The 12,297-nt window shown below is 42.4% G+C and overlaps 1 protein-coding gene across 3 annotated transcripts in view; it reads left to right on the top strand.

The window, feature by feature from the left end:
* Nucleotides 1-516: 516 nt before the first annotated feature.
* Nucleotides 517-12,297, top strand: part of MAP3K20 (mitogen-activated protein kinase kinase kinase 20) — a 124,274-nt gene continuing 112,493 nt past the window's right edge. Inside the window, exons 1-2 of one of the 3 annotated variants that reach the window (XM_030580398.1) lie at nucleotides 517-684; nucleotides 8,103-8,292. In XM_030580398.1, coding sequence (XP_030436258.1) covers nucleotides 8,134-8,292 — 159 coding nt within the window. In that variant the 5' untranslated portion in view covers nucleotides 517-684; nucleotides 8,103-8,133. Of the gene's footprint in view, nucleotides 685-7,262; nucleotides 7,945-8,102; nucleotides 8,293-12,297 lie in introns of those variants that run through there. The other 2 variants (XM_030580400.1, XM_030580399.1) reach the window with 2 other exon arrangements.

The raw sequence follows: 12,297 nt of genomic DNA, 5'->3' as shown, positions 1-12,297 counted from the left end.
GCTTGTCTTCCTAGAGTACCACTTTAGCACCTTTGTTGTCCACACTGCCTGTTTGGCAGGCTTCCTGCTTCTGATGGACTTTAAACAAAAGTCACTGTTAATTTTTGCCTTTTCAACAGATTGCTTCTCAACTTCTCCCTGAGCCCTCCTTAATATACTTGTACTTTACTGGCCAGAGTGTGGGTTCCTCATTTTCCTCAGCTCGCTTGAACTCCGGGAAAATAGTCACTTTGAAAACAAGGCTCAAGTCTGGGCCAGCTAAAGCCCTGTCAGCTTTGAAACTTCCCTGTCCTGTTCCTTGGCCGTATCCTGCATGTGCAGGATTCTCTCGCGCCCCCATTTTGTCTCTGCCCCGCAGTTCAGTGTCTCTCATTTCAGGGCTGGGCTTGCGGGGGTGACTTAGCCCCTCACTTGGTGGCCTGCGCTGGTGGGGCTGCGCGCCAGGCGCAGTGCCCGGGCAGCGCGGGCCCCCTGGCCGCTGGGGCAGCGCGCGGGGTGGCGCCGGCTGGCTGCACGGACTGGAGGCGGGGTGTGCGGCTGACTCCTGGCCGCGAACCGGAAGCGTGGGAGACACCCAGCCAGCAGACGCGGTCACGCCGGTTCCAGCCTCCCCGCAAGCGCCCGGGCGAGTTCTTCGCGGTTGGCTGCGCACGGGCACCGCCGGCCCGGGCTCCCGGGGGGAAGGTAGGGAGAGGAGAGCGCTGCGGGCTGCTCCCGGCAGGGGGCTGGGGCCGGGGCCGGAGCCGGAGCCGGAGCCTGAGCCGTGCGCTCGCTGGCGGCGGGGAGCCCCTGGCCGCGGCAGGTCCCAAGGGTCCGCGTGGGACGCGGGGCGCTCGGCGGGCCTCCGGGCACAGACGCCCCGCAGGAGCCAGCTCCCTGCCCCGCACGGTGGCGAGCTGCGGCTCCGCTGCGCCAGCGGAGGGCTGGGGTCAAGCTGCTTCAGTTCTGCCCCTGGGATCGCGGCTCTGTCCCGAGCCCACCTTTCCCCTGGGGCAGGCCCGGGGGCGGGAGAGCGCTGCCCTGGAGGGTTTATGGCTCTAGCCCAGCCCCATGCCAGGAACGAACAAAACTCCAGGCCTGCTGCCCTGTAACTTTCAGCTTTGGCAGTCAGAGCGAAGCAGGCAAGAGCTGCGCTTCCTCTGCAAGCCTGGCCTTTCAGTCACACACAGTTAACTTCTGTATGATCGCATGCTCCTGACTGGCCGCTGGTCCTGGTTCTGATCTCAGTGGCACCGTGTAAATCTGTGCAACTCCACTGACGTCTGGCTAGACCGTGATTCAACTGAAATCAGAGTTGAGCACAAGGATGCTATTCGTCATTTGCTCTTCCCTCTTCTTGTTCTGACATGTCCCCTCTCTGAGCCATAGCAACTTTGAAAGTCCTGGCAGATATTTTAGCATGCCAGTATGTGTCCTGACCTTTTACTCCTTGGAGCCCAGTGCTCGGCTCAGCATCCAGAGGAGGCCAATTTCTTCGAAAAAGAAAAACCTTGCATTTGGTTTTGTCTTTGGTACGGGCACATACATAATTCCCCAGAACTGAATTAAAATGTAATGGCTTACATTATTAGCGTTAGGTCATATTCATGTTTCGTGAGTGACAGAGAGAGTATGCTAGCATACATGATATAACAAACGATTCAGAATAAGAAATTTGGCTTTAAAGATCACATTTATTTCTGATTATATGCAGAACTTGGACAGTTAACATTTAACAAAGAGAAAGTCCTCTTTTTTCTCCTCTTTTTAAATCAGAGTTCAAGTGAATTCATTTTATATACATATACTAAATACACTGAACACATGCTCCCTTTTCTGATTTTGCACTCCCTCGGTTTGAACACTTGAACTTAACCTCCTCTCCCATACCCACAGCAAAGCAATATATTATTTCTGTCATTTTTTTCTGTTGTGCTATTTCTACATCTATACTGTTTCTTGCCTCAACTATGACTTTATTTTTATATTTCTTCCGTAAACCCTCCATCCAGCATGATTCTCTTAGAGGTTCAGTGGTTAACCATCATTATGCAATGGATATTTAATTTTTTAATTCAGAAACCAGAACTAATTTGAAAATACTGGATTAACTGGGACAGATGTAGCTCAGTGGGGTGGTGATTTAGAAACATCTTTAGGGCCCAGTCCTGCATGGCTGAATTTAGTGGGAGTAGGATCAGGTTTCTTGAGACTAATGAAGCTAAGCAAATCAAGACCCTGACAAAATATGTAGATGTTGATCCTGGAATCAGATATGCTGGTGCCTGTGTGGAGGCCCATCACCCCACAGATCTGATTGCAGAATCAAAACCTTGTATTGTAAACTCCTTAACCATGTTGTGTACATTGGTGACTACATTGTTAGGAAATAATAGCGTAAAGTTGTAACTAAAATGGTGCAAGTGACTTAGTATCTCTGAGTGTATATTTTCTGTTTAAAATGAAACATGCACAGTCTTTAATGCAATAAAGATCTAAAATAGAATAGTTCTGAATCATTTAAACTAAACACTAAATTGTGTGATCATTCTCTAAAACTAACAGATATATAAACTTCAGCTATTCAGACAAAATTAGAAATAAGTTACAGAAGTTTTATAATTCCTTAGTTTTCAGACAGAGGAGATGGCAGAACTATAGTTAATCATGTGATGAAGGTGTGCAGAACCTACTTTTAAATCTTTGCTACTGTAGTGCGTTATTAAATTGATTTAGGAAGTTTGATAGGTTGGGAAATGTAGCAGTGTTGATTTTGTCTTAATTTATTGTAAGAATTGGAGGATTAGATAAATGTTTATTTTGGAACATTGCATGGAATTTACATCTTATCCTTTAATTTTTATCATAAACAATGGGGTGATTATGGCTCTGTTTTATATACAAAAAGTTTCTCCTGCATTATTTATTTCTTTATGTAATGCTCTGGTTAACAGATTACCACAGTGATTCCTTGCCCCCTTTTCCAGTCAGACAGAGCTATGGACAACTCCTTTTTATGTTTTTATTTTAATTTTTACATTTTGCTATTAAATGGAATATTTTTGACCTCTTCTAGGACTAGAGATGGTGTCATAATACAAAAGCTTGAGGATGGTCTTAAAATGGGTGGCCAAAGATCTTGAAAGCCAAGGAACTGTTTTGCCAAATAAGGAAACTTGGCACATGCTACTGTGTATTTTAAGCTAGTACAAATGTAGTCTTGCTTTATTGGCAGTATGTTGGCAGTGTGCAACCCCAAAAAAGCACTGAAAACTACTTTGACCATGTTACAAAATCAGAAGGTGCTGTGAGGGGAGTGAATAATTTAGTAGTTCCCTATGATAATTTGTAATGGAATCGCTAGACGTAATCCAAACGGTTGAGTAGTAAAATAGCTCCAGGGATGTGTGCAACAAGAGAGATTCAGTACTTGTTTTATAAACGCACACAAATCTAACACAGGTATATTGGGACACAAATATATTGTGAAAGTTGTGCTAATCCTGTTCCTTTTTTGTCTCTCTTTCTTACATATAAACCATCAGTGGTAACTAGATCTACAATATGACTAGTAACTGATAAAATATTAGGGCTCTGTGCTTCTCTGTGCACGTACTGAAGAGGGAAGTTCTTCCTCTGTAGTATTTCCCCATCCAACACATGCAAGCTCTTTTGCAGAGTTGGAGAGGACAGGTGAAGTGGGTGGGCTTCATCAGGTTCCATACTCTAACAGCGAAACACAGCATAACCTGAGGCAGGATTAATTTGCACTGTTTCCCATTCAGTGCTGCAGGACTCCCTCATTCATTAAGAGGGAGCCCCAGGAAACTTCTCTTTGTAGGCTCTAGTGAGGCTTGATGGCAGAGTGAAGGAAGAGAGCATCTTTTGTCTTCAGTGGATCCTGCAAGATCTGTGTGTTAAGGGAAGATGGGAGAGAGCAAACCACCCAATGGAAGAATTTGGAGGAAATTCTGAGTTTCAAAACAGAGCTTTCTCATTCGTAGGTTGGTTATTCCCATTTAGAAGTGAATGAGGCCCATAGTTAAATGTGTACATTAATGGCTAGCTATCAGATAGTGTTGAGCATGCTGAGAATTTATTACTGTATTGAGCTGAGCATGCTGTTGCTGAACAATTTGGATACAAAGCGACATACAATAACAGGCTGCTAGTCACTGAATTAAAACAGAAATCTAAAATACAACAGAATGTTTCTTAGATCCTCTTCTCTTTGGTGGAAACAACAATTTCTAAGATTGCTACGGAAATTATTGTAAGGAGGGGGGAAAAATCTTTCAAAGGAGAAGATGGCTTCAGTTCTTGGGCTGTATTACTTCCAGCTCATGTTAACTGATAGAAATCAAAACTGAAGTTCAAGAAAGGAAATCTCTTTATTTTCATAAGGTGATAGGTACTTTAGAAATACCTGAGAGAGAGAGAGAATGACTGAACCATTGCTTCAAATACTTATCATTCACAGTATTACTGAGCTGCCACAGCTTCGCTTCATAGACAACAAAGCCAATTAACATAGTTTTCCCCACTGCTGTAGTACAATAACAGATAGAAGCTCTAAAAAATGATAGAACTGTGGGGAGTACAAAGTTTCAGGCTATTGTGGTGGTTCTTTTTGAAAGAAGCAAAACAGAAAACTGTTACAATGAAAGATGCTCTTGCCTGAAGATCTGAAAATGCAGCGCTTGAGAGTAGAAGAGTGAAGCACTTGTTTTGGAGTAGAAGTATAAAAACTCAGTCTGGGGCCTAATGAACTATAAGAATTTTCTGTTGATCCACTGTATAAACCCAGATTTGGCACACAATTGTAAAGTATCTCTTAAAACACGATGACAAGTTAGTTAATAACGGCATGTGTAATGCTCATATAGTAGTAACAGATACATCCAAATGTTTTCTGCCACAAAACAAAGGGATTAATCTTTCCAGTTGAGGATTAGCTGTTTTGTAGCTATACTGTAGATATAAAATAACATTCAAATGGGTCTATTCTCTCATCCAGAAGAGGGCGACTGTGCATAACTCATGTTGGCATTAATTATAGATACCTGTATTAATAGCAGTTACCTGCATACATCTCCCATAAGCTCACTGGAAAATATATTTCGAAGAATGCAGTATGAACCAGTGTGTCATCTTTAAAATATATTAATGATATAGTATACCAGTGACTCAGATGTCTCTAGGCTTGTAGACAGAAGTAGATAAACTATTTGCATTGGAAAGGAGTAAAGTTAGGGAGACATAAAAATAACTCTTAGTAATTCTCATTGATGGGAAAGACCCACTGTGGATTTTGGGAATTGGTGAGTGAGTGAACAAAGAAAAAAAAGCAACATCACAAAATGTACATTGTTCACTTATGTGACAACTGTAATTCAGTTATATTTATCCTTTGTAGTGTACTAGTAAATGTTGAGAGTTATATTTTGGCTAAGTAACAAAATCTTAATAGAATAAGATCTTGCTCTGTGCTAGTAAATCTTTGAGAAGCCAGGTGAGTCATTTATTCTGTGCATATGGGTTATGGGAGCTGTAGGTTCTATAATAATTTAAAATAATTAGGTAGCTCTGACAAATGCAAATGGTAAATACAGGAAATAATTTACCCGTTTCCCCAAAAGCATTTTCCCTCTCCCTTTGTTTCTGTTCCTTCTGTCATCTCCAGCTCAACTATTTGTCATCACCTGTTTACAATTCTCTGTGTAATTTATGGTCCAATCCTATATACATTTATGCATGCAAGTAACTTTACAGCAATTAGTAATTCCATTGTCTATAGTGAGACTACTCAGGTGAGTGAAGTTAAGTAGGTGCATCAGTGTTTGCAGGATTGTGGCTTAATTATATAAGTCCTCAGGATAGGAAGCTTGTCTTTCCATTTGTCTGTAAAGCACCATGTACACCTGTAGTACTGCATAAACAATAATAATTAGCTGTGAAACTATTGAAGTGAAGAGCACAAATGAGCTGTTCCTGGACACACAGAAGTAAGGGGCTAATGGCAGAGAAGCAGGAAGATGAAATTGAGTTTATTCAAAAAGAGGCTGGAATGTTGGGAATAGGGTGACCAGATAGCAAGTGTGAAAAATCGGGACGGGGTGGGGGGTAATAGGAGCCCATATAAAAAAAAACAACCACCCAAATATCGGGACTGTCCCTATGAAATCAGGACATCTGGTCACCCTAATTGGGAAGGTTGACCAATCTCTGTTCTCAGTACAGTACACTTTCAAAGAATTTGAACCACATAAGATTAATAAACACCAAAGTAAATGCAATAACAACAATCAATACTAGACCTGCTTAGGGAAACAACCAAAAAAGGTTGCCACATAAATAAGATTAATCCCAGCTCACAACATACCAACAACAGAGCACTTCAGCTCAGAGGATTTGGTAAGAAAAAGAACCAATATTCCCTCACAGATGGTCTGGGAGACAAACTATGTTTATCTCTAAATTTTGAGTCCCAAATTTGTCTCTTGAAAAAAATGCCTTCAATGAAAGTATTATGTTGTATCTTGCATCATGGACTAAATAGTCAACCAGTGCTTTTAGTCTTATAGGACTTTGTCAGTGGATAGTCAAGATGTTTAAAAGAAAGCAAGAAAACTGAGAGGACACTGCAGATAGTCCTAGGCAATGTTTAAAGAACCAGTTGTTGCCTCACATCTGGAGACCTGCAGTAACCAAATGGTGACTGAAACTGGATTTCTAGTCAGCTGTAATCTAAAATCCATTGCACAGTTGTATTTAAATCTTGGGGGGAAAACCATAATCATTTTTAGTATTACAGTAGAGCCTAGGAACCCCAATCTGTGATCTGGGCTCCTTTGTGCTAGGCACCATTCGGACATGTAACCTAGAAGATAGTCCAGGCCCCAGACAGTACACAATGCTTAGATGCTATGCTGATGGGTACTATAGAAAACATAAGGGCTTGTCTAAATACAGAGTTGCACTGGTTTAACTCATAGTGTAATTTTAATTGGTGCAGAGTCTGCCTGGACATGCTTATTTTGGTTTAGTTTAAGTTGATTAAGAACTGGTTTAACCTAAACCAAAGTAAACCACTCTTAAACTGAAATACAATTTTCCATAGCAGGATTTGCCCTGATTTATCTAAACCTGTTTAATTACGTTTGTGTGGAAATAAGCCTCTGACAAATCATCTTATTGAAATTTTGCAAGAACTGCAGGATCCGACATGTTCACCAGTGCCACTGAGGATCAAAGCCTTTTTAGCTTACACCTCTATAAAAAGAAATTCAAAATTAATCCACAAATGTGATGGCTGTGAGTGATCAGCCACTCACTTAGGTGATAACATTTTAAAAAATCTGCTACAGCCATAGGATTTATCACTTTATGATCTACTGGAAGGACAGTCTGTTCCTTTGACAACGAATATGGTATGATCTCTTACAACTGTAAAATCCATTCTTGGCAGTATGCACAGGATTTCAGATATTATAACAGAGAAATTATTTTCCACTTATGCTTTGTTATAACATGCAAGCATAATTGAGTTACTTTGGGAAGAGATTTTTATTTCGGCCATCTTTTTCCATGTCTTTGTGACAAGTGCTTCTACCTTTCTCAGTGTACGGAGAGTACATGGGCCTCAGGCTTACAGTTGCACTCTTGCCAGAATGTTCAGTTGCTTAGGCTATGTATATTTTGCGTGAAGTGATCACACAACATGGAGAGATTGCATGCTCCAGATTCCAGGACTCCTATGCAAGCTCCAGTTGAAAGTGCATTTCCCGTTTGTCAGTGTGCTTCATATTAGGGGACCTGTTGACGCACTAGTCTTTTGCAGTGCTACTCCAGTGTGTTCAGGAAACGTCACTAAATCCAAGGAAAACTTCTAACCATTTCTCTACAAACAGCTGCTTCTCAGAGTCTGTACAAACTCTATAAAATGTTTGCATAGGCTATTGGCATGTGAGTTTCTTAACTTTATTTTCCCTTTGATCTGTTCAGCGTTTTTTGCTGTAACTTGTTTATGGCAGTCAGTTCTTGCTTTATGATATCTAAAGCATGGTTAGGAGTGTAATAATTCTGTGGAACAGATGTATTAATTAGACTTTTTTTCCTTACAGATTTTGTTGTGGTATATTTTGTCATTATGAGATGTCGTCTCTCAGTGCTTCATTTGTGCAAATTAAATTTGATGACTTGCAGTTCTTTGAAAGCTGTGGCGGAGGGAGTTTTGGGAGTGTTTATCGAGCCCGATGGATATCACAGGACAAAGAGGTGGCTGTAAAGAAGCTGCTCAAAATAGAGAAAGAGGTAAGTATTCACTTCTGTTTTTTTTCTTGTTATGAAACAAATTACTGTAAATAATATCTGAATGTTTTCCTCTCTGTTGCTGATCAAGGAAGACCTCCTGGGGATGTTTTTGTTTTTTTGTTTAGTTATTTAAGCCAGATGAATAGTGGTTGTTAGAATGTAAACATGCTGAGTGTCTTCTGCATCTGTCCCACAAGATTCTCCCTTCTTGCTTTATTCTGCCCTGCTCCCTTGCCACGGTGACCCTCTGGAGTAGGGCCGGATTAATGCAGGGGCTTTACGGGCTGCAGCCAGGGCCTCGGGCTAAGGGGGCCCCCCACAAAAATAATCCATAATTATATACAATTCAGTGATCACCAAACTGTCGATCGTGAACGAGTGGTCAATCCTGGAGCCTCTAGCAGTCGATCGCACTCTTCGGGCCGTTAAAGTCCAGCTGTGCAGCATGGCTCAGGCAGGCTACCTGCCTGCTGTGGCCCCACGCCACTCTGGAAGCGGACGGCTTCTGGCATGTCTCTGCGGCCCCCTGGCGGGGACGGGCAGGCGGCTCGCACACTGCCCCTGCCCCAACACTGTCCTGCAGCTCCCAATCATGGGACCCGGCCAATGGGGGCGGCGCTTGTGAGCGCAGGCAGCGCAAGAAGATTCACTGTCCCCCTCTCCCAGAGGCACGCAGAGATGTGCCAGCAGCCAGCTGCTTTCAGGAGCTCTGTGGGGCCATGGCAGCGAGCCTGCCTGAGCCATCCTGCGCGCTGGCCAGGAGCCGCCTGTGGTAAGCACCTCCCAGCTGGAGCCTGCACCTCACACCCCCTCCTGCACCACAACCCCTGCCCCAGGTCAGATACCCTCCTGCACCCAAACTCATCCACAGTCCGCACCCCTCACCCTCTTCTGCACCCCAACACTCTGCACCAGCCTGGAGCCCCTTCCCTGCACCAAAATCGCCTCCCAGAAAGAAACTAATATAACAGCTATTTCTAAGGTAAGGAGTAGCCTATTTTGAATTAATTTAACGATATTCTACATGTTTTAAGACTGAAATGTAACCACAGAATGGCTTTGTTAATTAAAAGGCAAGTTTAGTATAGCATTAGTAGCCTCGATGCCATAATTGTGATCATTTTGTTTTAAATTAGGAAAAGATTTGTATACAGGGGCCCTACAAGTCTAATAGCCCTAGGCCCACAGGAGAGTTAATCTGGCCCTGCTCTGGAGGAGAGGAGCAAGGTGCACCTGTGGACTACTCAGTCCCATTCGGTTACCGTTGGCCAAACAGATCACCAGATACTAATGGGAAACAGTTGCACTCTCCTCTTTTGCCCTCTTAACCTTCTGGCCTGTGATTGAGGGAGCAGCCCTGGTTCTGCACCCTCCATGGTGTAGGTCTTCGTAGAGTTAGCCCCAGCTTTTAGCTGGGTGTTACCCCTAACTCCTTTCATGTCCACACAGTAAAACCTCACCTACGTTCAATGGTACTTTCAACTGATCTGGCTAGGGGTGCAAGTTAGAGACTAGGTTCCACTTTCAGGCTCCCTTCGCAGTGAGGACACAGTCCTAAATCACTCATGCGCTGATAGTCCTCCAATGTCTTCCCACAATTCCTCCCTCCCCCAACTCAAATGACCAGAAGGTGGACAAATTCTCCCAGATTCACTGAGAAAGAATCATAGACCGACTCATCTTACTGCAGCATAAAGAACTGTAGCATATACCCCTAGAAAACCCTGGTGACACCACACGGGAGTGCAGCACCCAGTGAGAATGCAGTAACTTGGATAGGGTCATGCACTGTAGCTGTTCACACTCAGGCTAGGCTAATCTGTGTGTCGATTAAACTGGCTGAACTCTGTACGTATAAATGTGGCAAGGAATGTATAATCCTTAGGTGGCCTTTTCCAGTACTAAATCCTTTGATTTGCACACACTGTTCAGTATTGAAAACGTGTTATAGAGCCAGTTATCAGCGAAAGAAGAGGAAAAAAGATTTTAAGGATATTATATCTATTATATATTCAGACGTGATATGGTGTCTTGAAGTGATAGCATTTGGAGAGCATGATTGTTTTCCACTTCAGATGACAGTCCAAATTAAGATGTCAAATCCCCATATCTCCATTGGTCAATGATGTGGTCAATGGAGATACGGATGCTCAGTCCCATTGAAAATTCAGAATAGAAATTCAGTTTTTAAGAAAGTTAATGAAAAAAATTAATACAAATTAATTTTATTTTAAAATAGAGCTGTGAGAATAACTTATTTTTTTATTATTATTTTTTTTGTTCGCTGGCCATACCAAAAAATTGAATCAAAATTTCATTTCAGGTCGATCCATGACAAAAAAAAAAGTTTTCAGCAAACCAAAAAGGTGATGGTGTTTTTTAAAAATGTCTTCCAGATTAAATAAAACCTTTTAAAATTAATTCTTAATAAAATTGAAGTAAAACTCAAATATGAAGTTGTACTGAATTAAAAATCAAAGTTTCATATTTTAAAAGGCCAAAACAAAACATTTGATTTTTTGGATTTTGTTGTTGTTTTTTCAATTGAAACTATTTGGTGAATTGTTATCAATTCACAGAATGTTTCTATTGACCCAAATCAGCATATTTTGGCAAAGAAAAGTTTTGTCTGAAGATTTTGCCCAGTTCTAAAAATTAAGTATATTTTGTAAATAAAAAAAAAAATAAAAAAAATTTTTTTTGCTTCCTGCCTAAGACTGGGGTTGCAAACCAACACAAATATTTGTGACTGTTTTTAAAATTTGAAAAACGGTAACGTCTGGTAGCAATGGCAACTGTCACTGTGAAAACATGAATTGGCAGCATGTATCATGATTTGCTAATTATTTGATGCAAACTATTTAAAGTAATTGTTGGCCATGGTAACTATAGGCTGGTTAGCCTGACATCAATTCTGGGCAAAATAATGAAAAAGCTTTTATGGGATTCAATTAATAAAGGATGGGAACATAATTAATGCCTATCAATATAGTTTTATTGAAAATAGGTCATGTCAAAAAAATTTGATTTCATTCTTCGATGAAATTGCAAGTTTGGTTGATAAGCGTCTCTGAGAAGGATTTAGAGGTCGTAGTTGACAAGCAACTGAACATGAGTTCCCAGTGTGATGCTATGGGAAAAAGGACAAATGCAATCCTTGTGTGTACAGTAATAGCTTTGTTATCCGGCATGTTGGGTGTATGGGGGGTGCTAGTAAGTCAAAAATTCTAGTTAACTAAGAGGAAGGGGAGTTTTGGGTTTGTGGAGGGGGTCAGGGGCTGGAGCATGGGGGTTGGTGGGGCACAGGCTCTGGGAGGGAGCTTGATTCGAGAGGGGCTTGGGGCAGGGGGTTGGTGTGCAGGAGGAGGTGCAGGGTGCCTGTCTGGGCGGTGTTTCACCTCAGGCGGCTCCCTGGAAGCGGTGACGTGTTCCTGTTGCTCCTAGGCAGCAGTGTGGCTAAGTGGCTCTGCACACTGCCTTCACGCACAGGCAGCTCCCATTGGCTTTGGTTCCTGGCCAATGGGAGCTGTGGAGCCTGTGCTCGGGGCAGGGGCAGGGGACAGTGCACAGAGTCCCTATGGCTGTTCCTCTGCCTAGGAGAAGCAGGGACATGTCGCTGCTTCCCAGGAGCCACACAGAGCCAGGTAGAAAGCCTGGCTGGCCCTGTGCCAAATGGACTATAAACCAGACTTTCACTGAAGATTAGAAATGCCAGTTTATAGAGCTTTCTGGTTGATAAAGTGCCGGGTAACACAGCTTTCACTATATCAGGAAAGTAGCGAGTAGGAATAAAGAGGTGGTTTTACCGCTGTATGTGTTATTGGTGAGACTGATACTGGAATACTGTATTCAGTTCTGGTATTCAGATTTTAAAAAGAGCTACAAAAATGTTTCAAGGGCTGGAGGAAATGCCTTCCCTTGAGAGACTTTCACAGCTCAATCTGTTTAGCTTATTGAAAGAAAATTGAGAGGTGACTTGATTACAGTGTATAAGCACCATCACAG

This window comes from Gopherus evgoodei, chromosome 11 (assembly GCF_007399415.2).
Source record: "Gopherus evgoodei ecotype Sinaloan lineage chromosome 11, rGopEvg1_v1.p, whole genome shotgun sequence".
Lineage (NCBI taxonomy): Eukaryota > Metazoa > Chordata > Testudines > Testudinidae > Gopherus > Gopherus evgoodei.
The sequence above is the reverse complement of the archived record's forward strand: the minus strand, read 5'-3'. Positions and strand labels throughout refer to the sequence as shown.